We start from the raw sequence: 24651 nt of genomic DNA, 5'->3' as shown, positions 1-24651 counted from the left end.
CTCTCCAGGTTTTGCTTATGTAAAAAGCTCTGCTGTGAATGCCTTCCTGCCAGTAAAACAAGCCCTCTCCAGTATGTGTGTGCACATGTGCCCATACATTATATATAATAAACCCTGATGCTACAGTTTAGTTGAGGAAATGTGTCCACTTGTAGATAATACTGTGGGACAACTGGTGACCAAGATGGGAATTGTAAAAGGAATTTCTGTACAAAGCTACATATAAAAGGTTGGACTTCATGATCTCAAAGGTCTTTTCCAACCTAGGTGATTCTGAAAATCTGAAGAACAAATTGGAGGAGAAGAGAGAGTGCTAAGAAGATGATAGAATTTTTGGTTCTTTTCTTGCTCTCTGATAGACTTTACACTTTTCTGTATGTAGAGTGACCTATGGATTGTGTAGAGCTGAAGTTGGGTAGTACCCAGAGACTAAACAAGAAACAGTAAAACTTGCCTATTTTTTTTACCAGGCCCTTGAGCTTATACTTGATTTGCCATAAACTGAAGGAATGTAATTCAGTTTTTATGCTGTGGGAACAAATTCCCAGTTAGACATGCAGTTTGCTCCAGTTATGTCTGATGCTTTCTGAACAAACATGTTTCTTTCACACTCAAATTGCTCCTTGCTTGAAGAGGGATTCTCACAACAGTGCAGTATCTTGCAATTCTGGTACAAGATATGCTGCATGTCTTCCTTTATGGTAACCTAATCCTGGCCAAGGGAATGTTTAAAATACTAGCTATAAAAATTTTGATGTAGAGCTCTGTTGCAATTGATAGCACTTAAGTATGGGAAGATTATAGCTGAGTAGTAAAAATAATTCCAACTTTATTTGAATAGGCTGTATTGGATCTTAATCATCCAAAAGAGGCTGTGACTTTTAAAACAACTAATATAAGATTGAGAAGAACTTAAGTGTTTCCTATTCATAACTGTTTCCTTAATTTTATTCATCTCTTGGTGACTTTAAAGTCCTTCATGTATATATTGCCTTCTTCCCTCTTCCAATTTCAAATTGTTCTAAAAAGCACTGAAAATCCTTTTGTTTTAAAATGAGAATTACATTGCCTTCTTTGCTTTGCATGATCAGCAACTAATTATATTAGTTGACAGAACCAATTTATCACCTCAAGTATCTTGGAATAAATTAGAGTGTTATCACAAATGCACTTGTGTGATGAGCATTCAGACATTATTACTTCAGTACACAAAGGTCTTGGGGTTATTTTTAGGTGCCATCTTATGCAGAGAGTGGAGACTCGTTTATTGTGTCTTTTGCACTCCTCCATTGGAGGAGTGGAACCATTCAAGATACAATGAATGGTGTCCATAAATGTACTATAGTGCATTCTTCCTCAATCTAAATTAGAATAAAAGTAAGTCATTGGTTTTAAATGTTCTATTAATATTAGTAATGTTGTCCTTTCTCAGCAAGATGACTATCTTCAGCCGTGTGATTTTGAAGTAATTATTTTAAAATATACTTTATACCATACCATGCATTAGAGGTGCAGTTTGCTTTTTTTTGTGTTCCAAGCTTTGCCTCAAGCAGTTGTTTAGTGTTTTGTTTAGTCTCTTTACGTGTTTCATCTCTTCTTCTAGTACTGCATTAAAATATTAAAGAAGAATGAAGCAGTCTGAATTCTTTCAAGTAGTCATTGTGCTTCATTTCAGCAGTTTACTTGTTACACTTACATGAATCCTTATTCAGTAAAACACACAGGCACATTTGAATCAAATTTATAATAATAAAATGTAATTTATGCCAGGGACTTCTGCTAGATTGAGACTCTTCTCCCAAATATAAGCTTGGATTTTCTTTTTTTTCCTTGTTTGACAGCTGGAAAATACCTTGTTCTTACTGCTTTATTTCACAGCCTCAATGTATTATGTAATCCTGACTCCAAAGCTGTCACAGGCTCTCTCTGACTTGTGAAATCAAATGCTGTCCATAAGGATCACACAAAGCATTGCAGTGTAGATTAAGAAATTTATTTTTGTTTTTGTGGGAAAGAAGGTAACACAAAGGGAGAAACTAGATTTGTGAGTCTTCAGTATAAATACAATACTGCAGAACATTGAAATACACACACTGAATTCTGTTTGTTGTTGAACTTGCATAAAGACACAGTAATTTCCAGCATTTGGTATAATGTAAAGTTTTATAGTTTCACTGTGAAATGGTATATAAAGTCACTCAGCAGTAGATTCTCTGTTATTCCTTAACAGATCACAGAGCTGTTGGATGTTTCAATGGAGCTGGGATGCTTCTTAGCTGGAGCTCTGATCTCTTCTCAGGGTCACATGGTTACTGAGGAGATTATGTGCTGTATTGAACCAATACGTGACTTTCTTGCCATCATTTTCTTTGCATCTATAGGTAACTTCCAAGAAATCTTACTTTACAATATTTGATACTTATATGTAATACTAAATAATGTTAAATCTATACTATATAAAATATATACAATATATATAGTATATAAAAACATTGCTTAAGATGTGGGTGAGGAGAAAAAAATTGTGTCTGTAATGTGAGGAGAGGAGATATATTTTATTTTGTTACAATACTGTTAATTGACCACAACATTGGTTTGCCTTTGCTACTGCTTCTAAATGTAACATGCAGTTTCAGAAGCCATTTCAATGTTGTACTTCTAAGTATTGGTTTAGTGTCAGTTTTTCAATGTTAATTCTGAAATCACTCTATTTAAAACATGTAACTAAATATATTAAGATTAAAAGGCCTTGGTTTGGTTGTTGATTCGTTGGGGTTCTTTTAAATGTTCTTTTGTCTTTCCAGCAGCTGTATATGTGTTTTATACTAAAATTGTAGTACTATTTGACTCAATTGATAGAGTAGATTTCAGAGTTTTGTGACTTGGTTTTCTGTAGAAGCAGAATGTCATAATACCATAATTTTGTATAGCTTGTTTCTTTAGAAATTTAGTTGGGAGTGTGTGATCTACATATTCTCAATGCAGGGAAAAAATAATTGAAAGAAGCTGGATCTCAGACACTACTTGAATGCCAGCTGAAATGCAGCACTGAGGTATAAGACAAGGGACTAACTCATTGTGCTTGATATCCAAAAGGAGTTAACTCAGAATACTTACAGTAAATCAGTAACCTCCTTTGGAACTGCTGCATTCTCCAGCTGTCTGTGCATGCCCCAATGCCCTTTGTCTGAAGGAAACTGGAGGAACATGTTACTGAGGTGCTCAGCTACAGTGGGTGAGGAGACAGGCCCTGGGAAAGCTGTTCCCTGTGGATTGTACAGGAGGTGCATGTCCCTATGCTGGGGACATTGCAGTGTCCAAGAGGGGGGTTGGATGTGACCTGGTGCACCAATCCAACCTCCTTCAACCCATGTTTTACCCAGAAAGTCCTAGGGTTTGGGCTTGGATTTTTCAAACCACCATTAGTTTTTCTTCTGCTGTTACTTTAAGTTTTTAATTGTTCTTTTTATCTCCACATATTTATTCAGATAACAGTAAAGTCCCATCATCAGCATAATTTTAATGTTTTTCCTTATATACCTGTTTGCTACTCATTGTTTCATAACAGGAGCTAAAACTGGTGGCTGTCAAAAAAAAAATGAAATAGCTATGCTTGCCAGTCTTAATTTTATTTTCATTTTTTTAATCCAGCCCATGATAATAGTTTCTGGTGATAAATCAGATTACTTAGTAATAGATGTGTTTATTTGAATAACTTATTTTTTAATAATGGAAGGAAAGTGATGAGCTCTGATGAAACGTGGGCCCATATAACTGACAAGTTTGCATGAGTAATTGCTAAATGCTTACAGATCTAAGTTGTTTATGTGTTTCAGTAAAGATGGTGATGGAATGGATAGTGTTATCAGAAATACAAACATGACAAGTGATTATAAGCCCAAAGTTAATTTTACAAGGGACTGAACAAAAATACTGTCCCACACTCTTGCGGCTTCATAAATTAAGACAAGAGATAAGACTTTACTAGAGTAAAAGAAAATAGCAAGACCTCAGTTGGCACACTAGCAGCACTCCATACAGCCTATATTGTGCTCTAAGGAAATTATTTTAGTCATTCTGCTACAGAATTTTTAAAAAAATCTGTTTAACAAATTTTGCCATTATAATTGCAAGCAGGAGAGGAAAGAAAATTGCATAACAAATTGGTGTGATTTTATAGAAAATGAGTACTATACCTGCCCCTGAAGAAAATTAGCTAGAAAAATCAGAAGAGCTATATCATAGGCATCTGACAAAATGTGATAATGCTTAGTTGTTTAAAAAAACCAACCAAACAACAACAAAAAACCCTCCAAAACTGACAAAAAAAGAAGACCTAAACTCTAAAAACCTGCCACCCTCAAACAAAATCCCCTTCCTCCCCAAATAAAAATTAGCTGCTGCTCCCCCCTTTACTTTCAGTTATTTTTAAATTTTGTGCTTAGCAGAAAATTCTGTGGCAAGGAGGTAGGTTTTCAAAGCAGTGATGTGATGTTGCAAAGAGAACCTGAGTAGAACAAAAGGTATTCCTTAATTTTTCTTCTTACTAGATTTCTTTTTAAAGACTTCTTGCTTGCTTTTTGTTTATATATGTACACATGCAAATTATATGTATATATAAATATATAGAGATTTACTGTGTGAAATTATGTACAAGCCACAAGGAGAGATTCTTTCCCCCTGCCTAAAGAGAAGTTGTTTGTTACTATATGCAGCAAGCACCTTACAGAGAGCAGAAACACTTGAGCTCAGGAGGAACACCAGTGCAGTAGTATCATTTCTGGTCCCTTTAGAATAAAGGCACAAAAGGAAAAAATTATCTTAATTGAAAAGTGACTGTAAGTGTGTCATTTGGAAAAGTTCATTCCTGTTTTGCTTGTCTTAAATGCCTGCTTTTCTGTTCTTACTAGAGAAATCCTTCTGGTGCCTTAAAGTTGAGCTGAATATTACTTGTTCATGTAATATCCATAGCAGTGGACCTGCCCTTGACCTGTGCAATGGTGCTGCTTTAAATTTGCGCTTGGGTGCATTTGTGGGAGTAATGCACCTTTGCAGTTAGGCATTAACAGCTGCACTTGGAGTTGCTCTCTATCTGTACATTCATTTAGGCCTCTGGGTGCTCTTCAAGGTTCCTGGCACTCTTTATGCCACCTCCTGAGGTTAAAGAGTTTCTGTTAGTCTCTGTCCTTACTGATAGTTTTGAGAGAACATCATGAGCAATCCCTTAGGGCCACATTTTGGGCACTTTCCTCCTCATTTCTGTTTTGTACCTAGTGCACAGATCTTTACCCATACATCGTTTGATTTTGTTTTGATTACTTTTTGAAAAGATGGAAGGCATCTTTCATAGACTGTTTGACTGAGTATAGAATTTGAAACTGTGCATCAAGACCTTCTCTGCCACTGGTGAGGTAACAGATTACTTCCACTGACTGACAAGTTGTATGTTCTCAATGTGCTGTACAGATGTAGCCACCTGCCGGGTTCCACATTTCCCCTTCCGAGTAACTCCTGTGATCCGTGTTGGACCTTGAATGCAAGGTGCTGAAAACCCTTTAACAGCTCAGTCTTTTTCTTCAGAAGATGGGAGATGCTGACACTGCCTGCACCACCACTGTCAGAGCAAAATGCACACAAGGATTGTCTAATGAGCCTTTTTACTCTTCTGTTGAATCTGAGAAAATCAAAGGAGGATTCCAACTGGAACTGCATGCATCCATCCATCTCCTTATCCATCCAGCTCTAGTGCTTTGTTTTTCTGCATGGAGCACAATGAAACTTGGAGGTTTCATGCTCTCAGAACTGACAATAGAATCAAAAGAACTTTTCCCTTTGGAGAAAGATTTAAGAAGATTGGTTTTCTCCTCTGCTGCTTAATGATCTAGCCAGGGCCGTAGTATTAATTGCATTTGCAGGCTATGATCTTAGGTCTTTTAGTAGACACAGCATCTCAATACATAGCTAATTTGATTTTTCTGAGTGATGTCCTGTCTTGAGGATGTGTCAGAATTAATTCTACTGGCTCCAGTTTTACCCTCAGAGTTCTGATTTTTGTGCTCTTGTTTGCCATCAAGGATCTTCAAGATTGCTTTTTTGGTGTTGGATCTAACCAGGATGTAGTCAAGACATCTGGATCTTCACATGCTGTTTAGAAGCTATCCATCAGATTGGTATAATCTGCCTAATGGAGGAAAGAGGGAGTTTACTTGTTAAGAAAAAAGTACTTTTTAAAAGATTGTGCAAAGTCTTGCCTGTAATTGTCCACAGAATACATACCAACTGCTGTGAGTGAGCTGTGCTTTTTGGCTTGACAGTGATGCACCCCAAGGCCTCTGTTCCAGCTCTTTGTGAACGCTGCTTGGAGCTGAAGGTCTGGTAGCTTGTGGCCAATTCTGTAAAAGTGTACCTAAATGTTACCCTAGCTGTTGACTACTGGCCAATCTGACATGTGCTGATCACACTCCTGAAGTTTTTGAATTATTTGAAGTGTTTCTTCCATGTTAGAGAATGATTTCAGAATTACTGCTGAGCTTAGTCGAAGTCTGATCAAAACCATTGCAATAATTTGCCATCTTCATGCACCTTCTGCCTGTGGAATTAATCTTTCTGATGTGTTTGTGTTGTTGGGAAGGCGCCATGTGCTTGTTTAGAAGTCTGATAGCGCTTCTGGCCTTATCCTGGCTTTTCATCTAGGAATGGGGCAAAGGTCTGTACTGACCATAAAAATATCTTATGATGGGATTTATTTCCTTCAAAAAAATGTCTGGTTTCTGGCATGTTGATTTGTCTGCTCAGAATAGCATATGTGACGGGTTTAGGCTTGTTTTCACCTTGGAGACACTGTTCTCCAAGCAATTGGTATAGAAATCTGCTGGAGTTTGTGCTTCAGCTCTTTGGAATATGGCAATAATCTCCACACTGGGCAGCTGTTCAAATGGACTTCAGACTGCCTGTGTGCTCCAGAACTGAACACATATTAGTGATGAGAGCACTAGGCTTTATTTATAGCCTCTCTTGGAAACCTTCAGTTCTAGATCTGGCAGAATTGTCCCTCTTATCAAACATGCCATTGCTATGAGCTGTATTTCTCTGATTGCTTTTCATGTATTTTCTGAGGTCAGCCTAAAGGTGAAGGAGCACTGTGCACATGATATTGCAGTGAAGCTACTTCCACATGCATCTGTGCATATATGTGGATTTCTTTTTTTGGTGTGGTTTTCATCTCTTATTCTGCTGTTTCTACTCTTACTTTGATAGTCTTTTGCATTTGCACTTCAGTAGTTGGAAGGAAATTAAGAAATAAAACCGGGTGTGTGCATGCTGACTGGGTGGCACTTGTGTAAAGATCTCTGATGTAATTGAAGAAGGTTTCTATTGGCAGTTGAACATGCATGCAGACAAAACCCTGTGAAGTTACTGTAAGGGATGAGAACTCTTGGTTCTCTGCAGATCATCTTGATCTGCAGCACTACAGAGAGAGAAAATTAGTGGAACCTTGTCCTATGTTAAAATAAGAAGTTATTTACAGCATTGATTTACATGCCTTATGCTTTAGAAAGGCAAATTTTTGTCCTTCATCAGAAATAATTGGGTTGGAGAAATGCCAACTGTTAAGAATTCGTCAGGAGCATCACCATTATTTGATTTCACTTTTTAGAAGGTTTTTATGAAAAAGGAATGGGCATCCAAAGATACGCAGTTCTGTTTGCCTGCAGAAGTTCTGCATACTTCAGGAGATAAAATTGACTTAGTTGTAAGATTATTCCTCAGTGACTCTAGGACTTCTCCAACAAATAGTTCTTTTTCTTATGTTTATAATTTGCAGGATTTAGTTTTATGTTTCTGAGTTCTTTGTGGATCTTGTTACTTTTCTTTACATAATTGCCAAGTTAAAATGACCAAATATTGCAAAAAACCCCAAGACAATCCACTCCAACAAAAGAAACCCCATCAACATCATAGCAATGGGTTTTTCTATAATTCCTTAATTGTTAGACCATGCTCAAGGGTTTATGGCCTTACCTGATTCCAGTCTAAGTGACTCTTCATGTTCAGGTGACTTTCAGAGTTTGGAAGTGAAGGTCGTAGAATGAAAACACTTTGGATTTCTGTTGTAGCTATAGTCTATGCACATACTGAGTATCATGTTCCTCCCACTGTCATAGTTCCTCCCACTGTGATACCATAAAAAAAAGTTAAATGACCAGCAAAATGTTAGAATGACTGTGCATAACAATGGAATTATTTTCTTGCAGGATTTTTATAGTTTTCATTAGATATGTTTTGCAGTTCAGATTTTGTATTGTTGACTGGTGTGGAAGACAGAAAGCTTTAGAATTTGAAGTGCTCATGCATCAGTCATGTGGAGCTTAATTCAGTTGGAAATATTGCCTGTGCTAAACCTCCCCAAAGGAAAGGGCTGGATATTGTGGGAAATGATTTTGTGATCTACTAGATAGTTAGGGCTTTAGTGGTCAAGTGGTTGGTAGGTGAGTTAAGGCTTTTTGTTTGATTTGTTTTGAGAATACAGTCTTACAATTAAATATATTACTAACCCAGAAAATTACCATAGTAAGATATTGGCCTCAAACTGTGCAATGCTGTTTTCTTTCCTTCTAGGACTTCATGTTTTCCCCACTTTTGTAATATATGAACTCACAGTCCTGCTATTCCTTACATTGTCTGTCGTCATAATGAAGGTATTTTCTTTTACTCTTTTAAAAAATATTTTAATCTTCATTAATCTAAGTGATCTTTGTGCTGCGTGCCCTAAAGACAATTTATGCAAGAACTGAGCATTTGATATAACAGAGAATATTACTGTAAATATATATTTGGAAGAATCTTACTGATTAGAATACAGTTTGATATAATATTCTCCAGATATTTAAAAAGAAAATTATTTAATGTTAACTATAAATTGCACATGGCAAAGGATCTATTTCTCCAGCCTGGGATTTGTGACAGTAATAACTGTGTTTTAATAACAGTAATAAAAGTGTTTTATTATAGTAAAGAAGATGCTACTTTTTACTGTGCAATGTACATTTGTCTATTTTGACATTAATACAGAAGACACACTTGGAAGTCCATTATGTTATGTTCAAAAGTATTCTATTTGATTCTGTGTATCTTACAGAGATCATGCTGTTTTAATTATTACACTTCTTTATTTAAACAGACAAACAAAACAAACCCTCAGTAACTCAGAAAACCCTGTTTTTAAAGTTTGTCTTGGCAGTGCTTGTCCTTTCTTTGATTCTTCCAAAGACCAGCCAATATATCAAGTGGATTGTCTCAGCAGGACTGGCACAAGTCAGTGAGTTCTCTTTTGTTCTGGGAAGTAGAGCACGCAGAGCAGGGATCATATCTCGGGAGGTAAGCTGTTCTGTGGTTATTAACTTCATTTTTTGCACCTGAATAACTTACACTGTAATACAAAATCCCAGTATTTAAAACACCAACACACTCCAATTTTGTGGCACCTCTGTTAAAAAAAGTTAAACTGTTAAAAAAAGTAGAATCAACCCATACAAATGGATACTTGTATGTCCCTGACAGGGTTCTTAGTGCTGGTTCTCACTTATTTCATACTGTACCTTAGTATTTTAAATAACTTAGTTATAAATGCTTTACCTTAACTTCTTTCACTTACAACTTAACTATGTCTACAGTTGCAGATAGCACCCAAGTCATAAAGACCAAGAAGCCTTTGCTTTTAAGATCTTGATACAGCTATTGAAAGAGGTATAGGAGTGTACAATACAGAGAGACTACAGGATTTGAAGAGGGAAATACCAGTAAATAAGAACTGGAGAGCAGATATTGTGAAAATTGCCTTAACATTTAGACAAGCAAATACACTTGTAAACACTTTAACCTGAAAAGCTTGTTAATTTTAAATCCTCCACAGAAAAAAATAACCAATGTTATTGGTAGTCATGAAAAAGTCCCCTGGGAAAGAAGCCTTAAACTAAGTTTTATACTGAACCTGTGAGAATGTTACTTTTTTGTTAAGATAATCTGATTTATGAAATTAGGTAAATTATGGCTATAGAGATACAGGAACTGACCTCACTTTCTAGTACTAGCTGCTTTATCCTCTGTGCTTCTGCTCACAAAAACATGCTTTCCTGGTGCTCCGAGTTTTTCATTTTCATTGATCAAGTGAACTGAATAGTGTTGGAACCAATTCCAAATAAAGCACATGTGAAAAACTTACACAATGCTGTTCACTTGTAGGTAAAGGTGATTCACTTTCATGTTCACTCCTTCATATAATTAAGAGTTACAAATATTGCATGTTTGCATAGAGTTTCAAGATATCTGTATGTGATCACAGAACCAGTTTAGGGGCCCACCCACTGAGCTTGGAAGTTTTTAGACTTTTATTTTTATCTGCTCTCACATGATTATCTAAGGTATAGGTTTGTATGCCTCTGAAATTTCCTAAACTCATTCTTTTGCTTGAGACCTCAAAACTACTTCCTGCCACTGTTTTCTAAGACTTATTCAAACTATGTAGTTAGGATCTTTTTCTTTTCAGAAGATGTATGGTATGACTTAAAGGGATTTATGTTTGCTTTTTTCTGTTGATAAGTGAGCTAGCAGTGAACTTTGCCATTATATCATTAATCCAGAATAGTTTAGAGTGGTGGTGGTGAGGTTTTTTACTTGCTTGATTGGTTGGGGGTCTTTTTGGTTTGGTTTGTTAGTTTAAGGATTTTCGTTTTGCTTTTTAAATAAAGTGATAATTGGCCTTTGACTTTTTAACAAATAGTGAATTTTCAAAATTGATCACTTCACATAAAAACAATTGTTTTTCTATAAGCTCATAATGATGTTTTTGCAATTGTATCTTCACACCACGTAAACAGGTAATTAGATTATTTGAACATGTATTGTTTGCTTTTGTAGCAATATACAAAGTTGCTTAGGAAGACAGGTGAAGTCTCTTGAAAACATAGTCTAGAAGAGCCTAATCTCCTCAAACTTCTTTCTACTGTCATGTAACCAAGAGAAGTAATGGCTTTTATTTGCCTTTTGCAGGTCTATCTTCTTATTCTGAGTGTGACTACTCTAAGCCTTTTACTTGCCCCTGCCCTGTGGAGAGCTGCAATTATGAAATGTGTTCCGAGACCTGAAAGACGCTCAAGTACTTGATCAAGATTTGCACAAATTGAAGGATATGTCCTCTTGCAAGGAAAACATCTTCATTGCTCATTGTATTTCTATGCACTCAGAAAACAAGACCTGTTGAGTAGTCAGTCCTCTTAATAAGCACTTGGTTATAAGCCTTATACTGACCTTAAAACAAAATTCAGTACTAAAAAATAATTGCATAATATGAATTGCACACCTTTTACAAAATTTACTTTGACTGATTGGAATCTACTAGAACATTTGTTTCTGATCCAATCTGTTATTCAGAGCATAAATTATTTTTTTTAAATATAGTCTCATGCAAACTCTAATATTTTTTTGCCTGAATGTGCCTTTTAATTTTCATCCTGTTAATGCTGGTTCATCACCAGATTTTGTTCAAAAAGGAAAAAAAGATATATATATATATATATATATATTATGGTGCCTATGGTATCTTCTTTCACTAAATGACTTAAGTCATTTTCACATTTATGATTTTAATATAGCAGTATAAAATTAACTACGAACCAAATTTCTGATGGTTAATAAAAGTGTGATCCTCTGCACAAAGAAAAGGTTTAACTGTTTAGCAAACAGTTCCAAGCAGTTAATTACATATTCCAGTTCATGCAGCCAGTACTGCATGATATTTTATTTCAAATTGCAGCATATAATGTATTTTCTTATAGTGGTATATTTTGTGTTAGCTTTTGTATTTATTTACATATTTGACTAAAAATTGACAGTAAGAAAGGGCATAATTTATGTTTGCAGACTGACAGTTGTTACCCATTCTTGTTGCTAACTGCTGCTACAGTAATGGTTTACAGGGGTGTTTTCTTTTAAATAAAAAGTAAATGTAGTAAAACTGGGAAGTGTAATTTCAATTAGATGTGGAAAAATAGTACTTCTGTAACCTTGGAGGTTGGATCTTAGTTGACACTATTCTAGATTTGAAATTATTTTAAGTAAATTAACTTGCAGAAAACTGGAAATGGCAGACTGGATGTGTATTTGCAACCCCATGACCTTTTAAGTTACATTTACGTTGAATAAATTGTTAGTCTCTTTAAAATACCATGATATTTTAGCAAACTGTGTTTTGAATGTGATCTTAAATGTGGTTTTTCTTTAAAATGTTGTATGTAGTGAGATAGGTCTTGTAAAAGCCCATTATTTAAGTGTCATAGAGAAAGCTTACTCATAGGCTATAGTCTACTCTGTGACAAAGCATTTAAGAATCATCTTGAGGTTCATCTGCTAAAACCAATACTATTTAAGATACATTAACTCTTCAGGTCAGTATTGCAGTGTCATCTGAAGTAACATTGATACCCACAAAATGGTCAGAAAAATGCATGCTATGAGGTTTAAATTGTCAATTAAAATGAAAGTTGTCCTCCAAGTAGCAACACAAAGCTTTGGATGGATCTTTGTGCTCTGTACCTTTTTGCCCTGTAGCAGCCTCAGTTTCTTCTGTGTTTTCTCTGACATCTGCTGGGCTTGTCCAGATGAAACTTGGATTACTCTGGAGTGTGTATGTGCTGGTGGGACAGGGTAGGGATCATCATATTTGAGTTCTTGCTCACTGGATTTGGGGCTTTCCCTCTATGCACTAATGCTTCATAAAGATTGAAGGAATGTATGGCAAATCCACCTCCCCTTAAATGGTTTCAAAAGTTGTCACAAAACAGACAAATGCAGAACAAAAAGCTGCTCTATAAATATTTTTAAATAAAATTAATCTATAACAGAAAAGAAACTCAACTGACTTTTTGCTATATTTCAATATTTTTATTCAAAATAGAGGAGCAGTTCAGGTTTTATGGTTCCATTTAACAGTCTACTAGCTCAGACCTTTTACTCTTTTCCAGGTACCTCACTGAAATAATTTGTTTCTTAACTGTCCTATCCACTCTGTCCACTCACCTAGCTCTGTGTTTCTGCGTGAAATACAAGCATCTCTCCTAAATGCTTCATTTTGGCTTTGAAAGATGCTTATTTCACACATAGTTTGCCACCTGTTTGACAGGGAAAAATGTATGACAGGTCATGGTAGAGACCTCTGTATGGTTTCCATTATGTCACTTAGTTAGCCCTTGAAGCAATTATATGACGTATTGCAACTGTTATGAGTCAAACTTTTATCTAAATAAATTGCTGTGGGTAGTTGTAGTTCTCTAGAAAACTCTTTAAAAGTCAGGAAAGAGACTAGGAAATACCAATGGCTTGTGTCTCCTAAGAGAAATAAAATATTTTCCTTAATATCTTTTAAAAGATTTGGGTGAAAAGCTCATGTGGTACCATGTTCAAAAAAGGAAAGCAAGCGTCTAGATACATTACTGGTTGCCTCATCTCTCTGAGTCCTCTCCTAAATGAACTTTGTCATGGTTTAGGAATGGTATCCCCCAATTTAGTGCTCTCACCACCACTACCCTGTCAGTTGTTTCCCCTCTCCCCCCAGCTGGAAGCACAAAAGGCAAAGATTGTGAGTTGAGATAAGCACCATTTACTGGAAACAGCAATGAGATAAGAAAAACAGTAACAGCAACAATATTAATAACAAAATTGTACAAGGAGGAGCCCCAGACAACAACAGTTCCCCACCAGTTTCGTCCTGAAACTAAGAGAGGGAGCCCCTTTTCCCTGCCTCTGGCAGTGAGGTGAGATAGTTTATAATAACAAGGTACACATGCCCACACCACTCCAGGTTCCACCTTCTCATGCCTACTGTGAAAAAGCTCTGTGCTGGCCAAAACCAGGACAACTTGGCTAGGCTTTAGGAGAACTGGGAGAAGATAAATAGGTTAGTGTGAGTACCAGTTTCTGTGCCTCTTTGTTGACACAGATTTGGATTGCCTGGTTCAATATTAGATGTAAGTGCAAATTAGTAATCTTACCAGACATATGGTAAGTTTGTTTGCAATCAGACATTTGAGATTGCCTCATAGAAATCTGGAGGTATATTGAGATACTGTAAATATTTTGTGAAATGCAAATAATGGCTCCATGCATAATTCCATGTCCAAATGGAGTACTCTCATTATATGATCTTAGGACAGAAACAACAGACCTTATTCGTGAATGATCACTCATTCCTGTATGAAAAATGGGGAGAATATTGCATAACCAGCCCACTTAGATATAATTGCAGCTTTTCAGAAACCTTATGCTTGTACTGTGGAATATTCTCTTTCTGTGTCAGGCAGATAAAATTAAAGCAGAGTTCCAGAAGCCCTGAAAGGAAAATCTACTGATTTGTCTTTTCTGGAAATTCTTGTTCCAGCTTGTTGGACAGTGGTTCTATCTCATTCATTAACTAATGACCAGTTAAATATCATTTTAATACAGAAAAGCTGATACAGAGCAGAAGCCTCATTAAGTGATGAGAGGATATTCTTATGGTCAAGCTGAACTTAAGGGAGTGAAAAGGCAGGTCTGCTCTATGCTTGAATTGCAATTCATTCAGCTAACCTATTTTGGGGTTGATATTCAGGGGCTTTTTTTGAAGGGAGGGATTTTATTTATTTTGTAGGTGGATTTAGCTGTGCTTATTTGGCATGGCTTTCTGAAAATTTGAGTTCTTGTGTGTTACCCCTTAATTGCTATCCTTGATAATTCTGTGACAATAAAGGAACCAAAGCAGTTTAAAAGCTGGCCGTGTGGGCTGTGCTTTGTGAGCCATTTCCCTGGCCCTGGGGTCAGATTGGTGTGTATGGACCCACAACCACCCTACTTGTGGCTTATCATACAGAGCAGGTGGCTTCAGTTCGTCAGTAGGAAGGTATTTGTGGGAGCTGTGAGGTGGTTCCCTGAAATTGTGACTGATGTAGGTCTAGGATGGCTCAAGAATGTGGTGATGGTGGACAGAATCCATGGCACTACATAGCTGTAAGAATTTATACTTCCTATCATTCTCAAATACGAGGGAAAACATCCTCACAAAGCCTTGTACTTCACTTGTTTTATGATTGGACATCCTGAGCTTTGCAGGCAGGAAGATGTGGGGGTGCCTTGCATGACAGAATATTGCTGTACGATGATGCTTGATGGAGAGGGTGAGAAATCTAGTGTGGTCTTGCCTGTTGGAACGAACCCAGGAACAGTCTAACCACAAAAGCACTCCTGGGGTTTGTCTAGGGAAGGAATCCATAGTTCTGCTCAGTAACCAGTCCTGGCAGTGTTCCAGCATGTGGGCAATGCCAAAGGTGGAGGAAACGGGATCGCTGAATGACAAGAGGCAAGCCACACTAACAGCGTTGCTATTTTGTGGGAAATGCAATAGCTTGTAAGGAGCAGCAAAGTATCAGACATCCTGTGTTGATGACCTGACAACGAGGGAGCCAACACAGCTGCTGCAGGGAGAAGGAAGAACACTGAGATGTCTTCAGAGCTCCGAGGTGTGCAGCCCACTCAACCCCTAAGGGCAGGAGGGCAAGGCATGTCTCTACCTACTTCAGTCAGCAGCCCAGGAGATTTGCTGCTTGGGTTCTCCCACTGCCTCTGCTGGGTGATTACCACTGCCGGCTTGGGATTACCGACACTTTGGAGACAGTGGGACTGGGAAAACCTTCTGCTGGCTGGAGACAACAAACTGGACAACGTTGTCACAAGAGTGACCTAGGGATAACTGATCCTGCCTTGTGGGAAAAACCTCGATCAGAGAGTAGTAAAATTTTCAGTTATGGTACCAAGCTGAATTTTTTATTTCCTGAAATAGAGTGGAAATTTGAGAGTTGGGAGATAGTACCTCCCGACGAGGCCAGATGCTGACAAGGTGGTCAGGTGACATGAGCTCTTTAATTAAGTCATGAGTTTGCACAGATCACAGCGTTCAGATTGCATCCCTGTTCCCGGGCATTTCCTCTGGCATCTGTGGAAGCTTTCTGCCTGTAGACTCCATGACCTCTTGAGACAATTTCCTCGCGTCTGTCATGCACTCCTGCCGCGCTGGTGCTGTTTAAAGTTATGATCTGTTCTGCTTTTTGTGAACCCTTAAAAGGGAGAGGTACTCCCCAGAAAACTCTGAAGTGGAATAGCCTGCCACTACTACTATCACAAACGAAATCCTAAAGCTCAAAAATACCTGCAAAAGGTGTGCTCAGAGATTAGAGAAGTGTTGAAAATTTTTTCCCTGGTACAAACACTTCAAATTAGTTGTGAACAACCCTCGGCTGAAGGAAAAAAAAACCCCACTACCCAAGAGTTGGGCGTGTTTGGGCAGTTAGTATGTATCAAAATAAATTCTAGCAAACGGGGACACTCCTTGTTTGTGCTTGTTCTGTTGACTCGCAAGTGTTTTTCCTACAGGAATTAATGTAAAACAAAAGAGCGGGAGGTGGGTGGGTAGGGACGTGAGATACACAGACGGTTTGAACCCTTAGGCACAATATATATGACCTGGAGGGTGGAGAGCGGCACTATCAACTGGAGATGTCTTTCAGGAAGCATTTTTTTTTTCTGCAGCTGGTTTATGGGTTTTGTGTGTGAAAGTTTTTGCTGCTTTCTGAAAAGTTATAATGTTACAAACACAATTTCATTATCACCTTCTTTCTTCGATGGCAAATGCCTTCAAGCTTAATCAAGAGGAATGAAGAAATGGGATTATAACCTAGAGCAGCACGGGGGGCGGGGGGGGGGGGAAGGGGAAGGAGGGGGGCATTGTTAATAAAGAACTCCAAAGATTGCTATTTATCAGGAAAATGAACGTAGTGTTTCATTATTACTGTAAAGCACAACAATTCAACGTCTTTAAAAAAAAAAGAAACCAAACAACAGAGATGTAAAAATGAATGCGAATGTCGTGGACTCGTGAAAAGCATCTCCTCCAGCACCCTCTCTGCTGAGTTTGTCTGCTCCTGCAATGTAGCGGCTCTGCGGTGGTGTGTTCTATTCCCAGCTAGCCTTCGTTCCCAGGAAGCAGCATGAATTTAGCGAAAGGACGAGCCTTTTACTTCCTGCTCCTCTCTTCGTTGCGTTATGAGCAACCTTGTACCGTGCAGAACTGTGTGTAGCTTCCTCCCTCCCCATCGAGCAGCCTTGCATCCACCCTGTGAGCCGCACGACTCTGGAGCTTTCCCTGCTCTCCCGCAATTCCCCCAATTACAGCTCTGCCTTTGCAGCCCCCCAGCAACGCTGCAGGTTTTGGGGTTTTTTCCCCAAAACTTACAGGACAACGATGTAATTACATCACATAACCCTCGCTAACGTGCTCTGTTCCTGCGGTCGTCATTGCTCGCAGAGGCTGCAGCGCCCCGAGGTGCTTTTTAGTTTTGGGCGCAAGGTTAAGAGCTGCAACCGCCCGAAGGAAAACTTTCGCTTGGATTACCACAAAATCCCTAATTTTAGCAACGATCGCTGCAAGCGAAACTTTGCTCGACTAACGGCCGGACAGAGCGCGATGAGGAAGCGCTGGCAGCAGGATGTTGTGGCAACGAAACCGCACGGCCCTGCCCGGCCGGGTCCCGCTCCGCGCCGGCAACGCGGCCGCGCCCGCGGGCACCGCGCGGCACCGCGGGGCGGGCGGGGAGTCGGAAGAAGGCGCGAAAATCCCGCGCATGCTCCATGCCCGGCTCCCTCCGCGCCTTGGAGCGGCGGGCGGGCGGGTTGGCTTGGCCGCTCCGCGTGTGCCCGTGCGAGGCGCGCCGCGCCCGTGACGTCAGCGCGCAGCGTCAGGGGGACGCACAAAAGTGTAAGTTTCAATTTTTTTTTTTTTAATTTTATTTAAAAAAAAGAAAAAGAAGAAGAGACGGGGGAAGAGTGGCGGGGTCGCGCGCGCAGGGTCCGTGTGAGGGTGGGGGGGCACCGCTGCGCTCGCTCTTCCCCCTAGTTTACCCGCACCGCCCCCATTCCCGCCGGCAGCCCCTCGGCGGCAGCGGCGCTGGGCAGGTGTGCGGGGCCGCGGCGTGCGGGGCCACGGCGTGCGGGGGCGGCCGGCCGGGAGCCCCGCGGGCTGGCAGGCTGGCGGCCGGCGGGGGCAGAGGAGCGCTGGGAAGTGACAGCCCGCCGGGGCAGACCCTCTTGCCCCGCCGCCTCTTCTGCCTGCACCCCCTCCCCCGGAGCGCGGGGGGGGAAGGCGGTCCCTGCCGGTGCCCTCTCCTCCCTCCCCGCTTCCCTCCCCTGTTCCCGGGCTGCCGATGTCGGTGTCCCGCCGCCTCCCCCCGCCCCTGCCCCCTCCCGCCAGGCCCGCGCAGCCGCCGCACATGTGCAGTCGGGCGCCTCCGCAGCGGCAGCAGCAGAAGCGGCGGCAGCAGCGCGGCGGCGGGCGGGGGGTGCTCCCGCTCCGCGCTCCGGGTCCCTGTCTCGGGGCGGCGGCGGGGGATGGAGCCGGCTCTCTCTGCCTTCGGCCGCTCAGGTGCGGGCAGCCCGCGCCCGAGGATGGGAGCACCGGGGCTTGCGTGGGACGGCGGCGGGGGACGCCGCCGGCGGCGGGTCGGGCGCGATGGGGATGGGGACGGCGCGGACCCGCACTCCGCCCGCCGCCCCTTCCCCCCGCGGCCGCCGGCGGTGCCGCCGGGCGCGTCCCCCCTTGCCCGCGCCCCCGCCGCCGCCGAGGCGATTAGCGCGGCCCCTCGCTGCCGGGGGGAGGCGGCGCGGGGCTCAGGGCTCTGCCTGGGCGGTGAGGCCCCGGTCGGGGGGCGCGGGCGGGCGCGGGGTGCCCGGGGCGCAGGGGCGGCCGCCGGTCTGTGGCGCCCGGTGCGGCCGCGGCCCGTCCGCCGGCGAGGAGGAGGAGGAGAAAAGCGGGGCTGGAAGGCCCCGGGGGGAGCTGCCCCTGGGGCCTACTTGTGCCTGCTGCTGGAAATGGGGGTGGGGAGGAGCAGGAGGCCGTGCTTGTGCCCGCGCTCGGTGCTGGAAGGGGCGCAGCTGGACAGGGACCGGCCTCGCGTGGGATCGGGCACGGGCGGGGGAAGGGCTCGCTCTGCCCGGGCACGGCTCTCCCCCGCCGTCGGGAAAGGAGTGCCCCCCACACGTGAGCGTGGGGCTCCAGGGACGAAAAGGTGATGATGGGAAACTTTTCCCTTTTTAAAAACGTGGGCTTTTTTCAAAAAGAAACCTAAATTGTACTTGGTAGTATTCAATAATTTCAATTGTAAAAACTTTCCCTCCTTTCATTTTTTATAGCTGGTGCTGTCTTTGCTTTCTGCTTTCCAGAAAATAGCATTGTCCCTGTGTCCTGCAGCCATCAAGATTTTAAGACGACTGGTTTTTAGTCTTTGGTAACATGGCAAAAGATGTAAGTATATTTGCCGCACATACAATATGGGAGCATAAAATGTTTTTATTAACAAAAGCAAATGGGGTCATGCTTTATAATAGCTGGCATTAATGAATATGTGGAACTTTATCTACACTGTGCATCAAACCTAGGCTGTTTTCCTGTAGACAGCGTAAACCAGCTTCAGATCTGCTGCCATTTTTTCAGAGTGATTAATCTTGAGAATTCCCTATGCTAATAACAGTACTTGGGCCGTTGTCATTATGTGCTTTCATATTGAACACTGAAAGAACTTGGGTTTGGATTGGATTGGAAAAAACCCAGCACGTGTTGTTCAGATGGCAGTGCTGTCTTGACTACCATTGTCAACTAACGTGTCCTTTCTTGAGTTCAGGAAGGCATCAGACATTTGAGGGAAGATGGTTCATTCTCCATATGCATTCATTGTTTATCTCTGTCTACCAAAAGATGCTCGTTAGTGTCTGTAAAAATCAGCTTTGGGAACTTTCACCATAGATTTCCATTGCTGCTGTCGTTAAGGTTGGCAGCTTCAATTCTGTGACCTGCCTCATGGAGCATGTTTGTTCTTCACCTCTTCCAGTACTCATTAAAAAAATTCCAGTTTATTCTGCCTTTAAGATGTCAGTCATTGTTCATACTTAATATTACGGGCTTTCATGTTTTCTTATTGAAAATAAGATAATATACTAGTCTGTATTCAAATTAGACCATATCTCCCCTTTCAAAAAAACCCAAAACCCCTAAAAAACAACAGCATGCAAGCTAAAGAAGAGTGACACAACTCACTGAGTTAGACAGCAGGTTGCAGCCTAATGTGGAGTATTGCAGCCCTCAAATAGCAGGGATTTCCATGAAAGAGTGATTGGTTTAAAAAATAATCCTGTAGGGAATTCTAGCAGTTCAGCTGAAAAACATCTTAATGTGTGGAGAAGCAACCAGACCTACGTAGTCACTGAAAGCTTGCCTGGAAGAGATAAGGGTGGCCAAGTACATGACAGATAGCAGAGTTCAGGGAATGATATGCCATATAAGCGGGAAGAAAACGAAAGTGGAGTGTGTTAGACTAGGAGATGAAATTGAAACAGTTCAAAGTAATTGAGATACCAAAGTGCATTTGTTTAATATTAGCTTTTGGGAGAGAGATCACCTAAATGAAGAGTTGCTAGCACCTGGAAATACAGATGAATGTCCTGCTAAATCTAAGTGAGAATGAGATATTTAAGAACAAACCTTATTTTTGAAAGATCTAGCTTATTCTAGGAAAGAGAGTAATTAAGGAAGAAAGGAAGGAATAACCAACCTCATAGTAAACTTAAGAAATGAGAGAAGGTGCTACAGATCCAAAAAGAAATTGCTTTCGATATATTTATTAAAGAAGTAATCAACTGAATTTGGAAAAATGAAAATCTAGGTCAGGTTTTAGGCAAAATTTTAAGTGTACTTGAGCACTGGAGCAGGGTAGCTAGAAAGGGTATGAAATCTTAACTGAATATTGTCTAACCTGTTCTTAAAAACATCTACATATACTTCAGACCTGCCTCAGGGAAGAAATATGAACTGCTTACCTTTTTGCAGACTGTACCCACCATTACATGACACCTAAAATGTGTAGTGAGTGTTGGGAAGTTTTAAATTTCTAGATCTGAATATGGGCCCTATGAATTGTGGTTTAATGCTATAACAGAGAGATGTTAATTGGTATAACACTTATTTTAATTTTCAGAAGGGAAGAGATATATTTCCATATTTTTGTTCAAAGTCCAGGTTCTTTTTCAAGCAGAATAATGGAATTCAGCATGATACAGACAGTATCACTAAATTACTGGGCACTGAGTCTCTGAAAACCCGTGTTGCTGTAAATTTAAACATTCTGATGTGAAAATATTGCTGTGATAAATGGCTTGTGGTTCTGCCATGTCACCCATCCAGTGCTCTAACTGTGAGATGTAGTGGTGAAGAAGATGGCATAGTTGATGATTGCTCCTGCCCCTTCCTTCCCTTTTTCTCAGCAGAGCTGAGGTGGCTAAACTGTGGGAAGGGCTGTGCTGCTACAGTCCTAAGTCTGGACTTCAGGTGGCATTTCCATGGCCAGGCATGTTCAGGGTGCTCCAGCCTGGATTGCAGCTGAGGTGCGCATCCCTTATAAAGTATGGAAGAATTGCAAAAGTAGTGATCAGATAAGCTAGCAAAATAATGTTTATGAACTATATGGTCCAGGTCTCTAAATTCTGGGAAGTATTACTTTAAAATGTATCTCTCTAATGCTTTGCAGAGCATACAATCAAGAGAAAATAAGAAGCAAAACATTGATTTTAATTCTTTTTTTCATTTATATTTTGGGGTTTTATGCAAAATACTTTGATTTCCTCAGCAGTAGTCAGGAAGCTATGAGGTGGGGGGAAAAGGATTCATTCATACATAGCACCTTAATTAAGAGGCTGCTGGTGGAATTTAAGTGCATAATCATAATGTTGTAGCTGGATAACTTGAAAAGTGGTAATGTAAAAAGAAATACTGGTTTGTGAAGGTTAATGTATCCATGGGTATATCAGTTTATGTTTTGGGTAGGGTATCTGAAGTGCAGTAAAGATAAAGGACAAAAAAAAGAAGTGTGATCTGGTAATAGCAATAAGCACAGCCATTTTTGAGTTTATGAGCACCAGTGCAGCTAAGAAGCAGTTCTAACAGAATTAGGCAGATGTGGTATTTCACATTCAATTCAGGACATCTTAGTTCCTAGAAAGACTTTACTGTTTGTGCAATAAAAAAACAAAAAAAAAAAAAAAAAAAAGAAAAAAAGAAAAAATAGGTGTGGACAGGAGAACAGCAATTGCTGTATCTCAGGGACTTGGATACCTTGAGAGTGGGATCATTGCATTACTTTTCAGAGTCTGGGTGACAAGTTGAGGTCAGTAGGTTTTGGTACAGTTTTACATCTACATTTGCACTGTGTGGGAAATTTCTTGGTCATTGCATATGGGCAGTCTCCAGAGACTCCATCTTAGGCAGAACTCCTCTTTCTGGTTAATCAGTGTTGCTCTGAGTTTGTCTCATCTCCTGTGAGCTCTTCCACTACTTACAAATGTGGCACCTTCCAGGCAGGAGCTGAAGGAGCCAATGTGCAGCCAAGGTCCTCAGTCTGCTTGTTCTCCTTACTGGATTCATGGGGGTAATAGCTGGGGGGAAAGCAGTTCCCTGTGTGCAATGGTCACCTGTCCACCCTTGGATGCCTAAAACTAGCCAGGGTGCTGCACTGAATGAAGTAAAAGGAATTACTGTAGCAAGAAAGCAAATTTGACACATTAATTTTTTTCCTGCTTCCACACTGCTTTCTGGCGACTTTTGCATTCAGCTATAATCAGTTATTTGCTGAGAATTATCTGTAAATTAAGATGTTAAATACTTTCTTTAATAGTATTGGTTAATGTGCCTTCCACCATTAAAGGACCAGCTTCTGTAGAATGGCTGAAGATCCAACTTGTGGTGACCATGTTTCTCCCCTCAGTTACTTCTGACGCTGCTGAACTGTTGGGGCCTCTCAAGGAGCCATAGGGAAAGACAAACCTGTGGATCTTTTCTCCAAGACTCAGTGTTACATAGGATAAGAAAAGCAGGAATAGTGGAGTTTATTTTCTGCCAAATTTCCGTACTCTTAATACAACCACTTGCAGGAACTGGATCTGTTATTGAGGATAGTCTAGTGCATGGTGTTATAGTGAATATTGAAGAGAAAGGGGCTAGACAAAAGGGATCAGTATGGTTTCCTCTGTTCTCCTATCAGTCATATAAATTAAATATTCTTATCTAGTTGTTTGTGATTGTTTCTGTTCACCAATAGTGGATGGACTGCTTCAAGCCATGTAAAAATAAATTGTGCGCAGAGAACTCGAAGTTGGAAAAAAACATTGAAAAACTTTTGAAACCAACATACCACTGTTAGCCTTCAGAATTTCTCACAGACTAAAATACCTTTCTTGAGAATTGTTCTTGAGTTACTGTTTCATAGGTAACTGACAGTAGTGTTGGCTTTGGAACTGCTTGTTCTAAAATTAGGTTTTTTAATTTATGCTTAAAAATTATGTTCTACTGTCATCTTCTGCTTGAATTATTTTATGAGGGATTTTTCTCTTGATCTCTAGTTTGTATAAAAATTACTGTGTCTCTTTAGTTTTTATGGTACTTGCATGAATCTTACTGAGTAGTAGATATGGCAGATATATCCAGTTTTGCAAAGAAAGCCCTGTCAAGATGTGGAAATATGAGGACACACCATAAAAAGTGCAAAAAGTTCATTACCTGATCTGACATTACTGTTTAAGAGATGTACAGATGTGGGAATTAATGCTGGTGGTTTACTTCAGTTAACTATTCAGTATACATTCAGGTATGTAGCTTAATCTAGTGAATTTATTTCACAGTATTACTAATATTTTGCTCAAAGACTATTTAGAAAAACCCACAGCAAACTGGTTTCTTCACACAATTTTGCTAGTTAGGTTAATAGGGCTGCTGTTTTTGTGGAAAGTCAAAATCTGTGCTTTTGTATTAATTTTTTGCCAGAACACCACAGAAGTTGTACTTTTTAGTGACTTCCATGTGATGTTTCTACATCAATCTTGAGCAAGTCTAAAAAATTTGAGTTTGGGATGAAAACAAGAACCCAGTGGAAATAGGAAAACCACTTTATTTTTGACCTTTTTTACATGATGCACTTTCAATCCCTAGAAAGTATTGAGAAGTCTTCAGAACATTTTTCAGACTTTTCTTAAAATACCAGCATGCATTTTTCCTTTTATGTTTATTTTTGGGTTATGTACTGGAAATTTCGTTGAGGCAGACTAGAGAAGTTAAGTCTTTGAGGAATCTCAAGTGGTCATGCACCTTCTTTGATATCATTTTAGTTCAGTAGCTTGATCTACTTGTGTTTGCCTTTAGTGAGTTCCAACATGTCCAGAAGTTTGCAAACTAGTGATCAAATAATATTACGAAATTAGGTCATCTAAAAAGGCATCTCTGTTTGGGATTTTGAACGTTGCTAATTTTTTTAATTTGCCTTTTCAAAGAAGGCAAAAGGAAAGTGATCTTTAAGCTCTCTTTTATACATTCCAGGCATGCAGTCAGAGCTGTTGTTTTCTTATGTTGGTTTGTATTATAAAATCAGGAAATAGCAGCTCAGAAGTTGCCTGTCACCTTGCCAATTTATTTATCTAAATGACGCATTTTCTTGTAGCCTGTAAGTGTTAAACTTTATTAATTGTATGTGCCAGTTA

At 40.2% G+C, this 24651-nt stretch overlaps 2 protein-coding genes across 12 annotated transcripts in view; both read left to right on the top strand.

The window, feature by feature from the left end:
- Window positions 1–14637, top strand: part of TMCO3 (transmembrane and coiled-coil domains 3) — a 36981-nt gene extending 22344 nt beyond the window's left edge. Inside the window, exons 11-14 of one of the 5 annotated variants that reach the window (XR_009276018.1) lie at window positions 2231–2381; window positions 5467–6370; window positions 8620–8699; window positions 9229–9376. Coding sequence is in view for 1 of the 5 variants with exons in the window: in XM_058825456.1 (XP_058681439.1) it covers window positions 2231–2381; window positions 8620–8699; window positions 9229–9378; window positions 11050–11163 (495 nt within the window). In the remaining 4 variants the exon portion in view is untranslated. Of the gene's footprint in view, window positions 1–2208; window positions 2382–5466; window positions 6371–8619; window positions 8700–9228; window positions 9379–11049 lie in introns of those variants that run through there. The other 4 variants (XR_009276020.1, XM_058825456.1, XR_009276021.1 and 1 more) reach the window with 4 other exon arrangements.
- Window positions 14638–17784: 3147 nt separating this feature from the next.
- The window catches only part of TFDP1 (transcription factor Dp-1), a 37639-nt gene continuing 30772 nt past the window's right edge, over window positions 17785–24651 (top strand). The window contains exons 1-2 of one of the 7 annotated variants that reach the window (XM_058824969.1): window positions 17785–17836; window positions 19297–19378. In XM_058824969.1, the coding sequence (XP_058680952.1) occupies window positions 19367–19378 (12 nt within the window). In that variant the 5' untranslated portion in view covers window positions 17785–17836; window positions 19297–19366. Of the gene's footprint in view, window positions 17837–18412; window positions 18500–18992; window positions 19143–19266; window positions 19379–24651 lie in introns of those variants that run through there. The other 6 variants (XM_058824965.1, XM_058824967.1, XM_058824963.1 and 3 more) reach the window with 6 other exon arrangements.

The sequence above is a fragment of the Ammospiza caudacuta genome, chromosome 2, assembly GCF_027887145.1.
Source record: "Ammospiza caudacuta isolate bAmmCau1 chromosome 2, bAmmCau1.pri, whole genome shotgun sequence".
Classification (NCBI taxonomy): domain Eukaryota; kingdom Metazoa; phylum Chordata; class Aves; order Passeriformes; family Passerellidae; genus Ammospiza; species Ammospiza caudacuta.
Note: the sequence above shows the minus strand (reverse complement) of the source record. Positions and strands in the feature narration are given on the sequence as shown.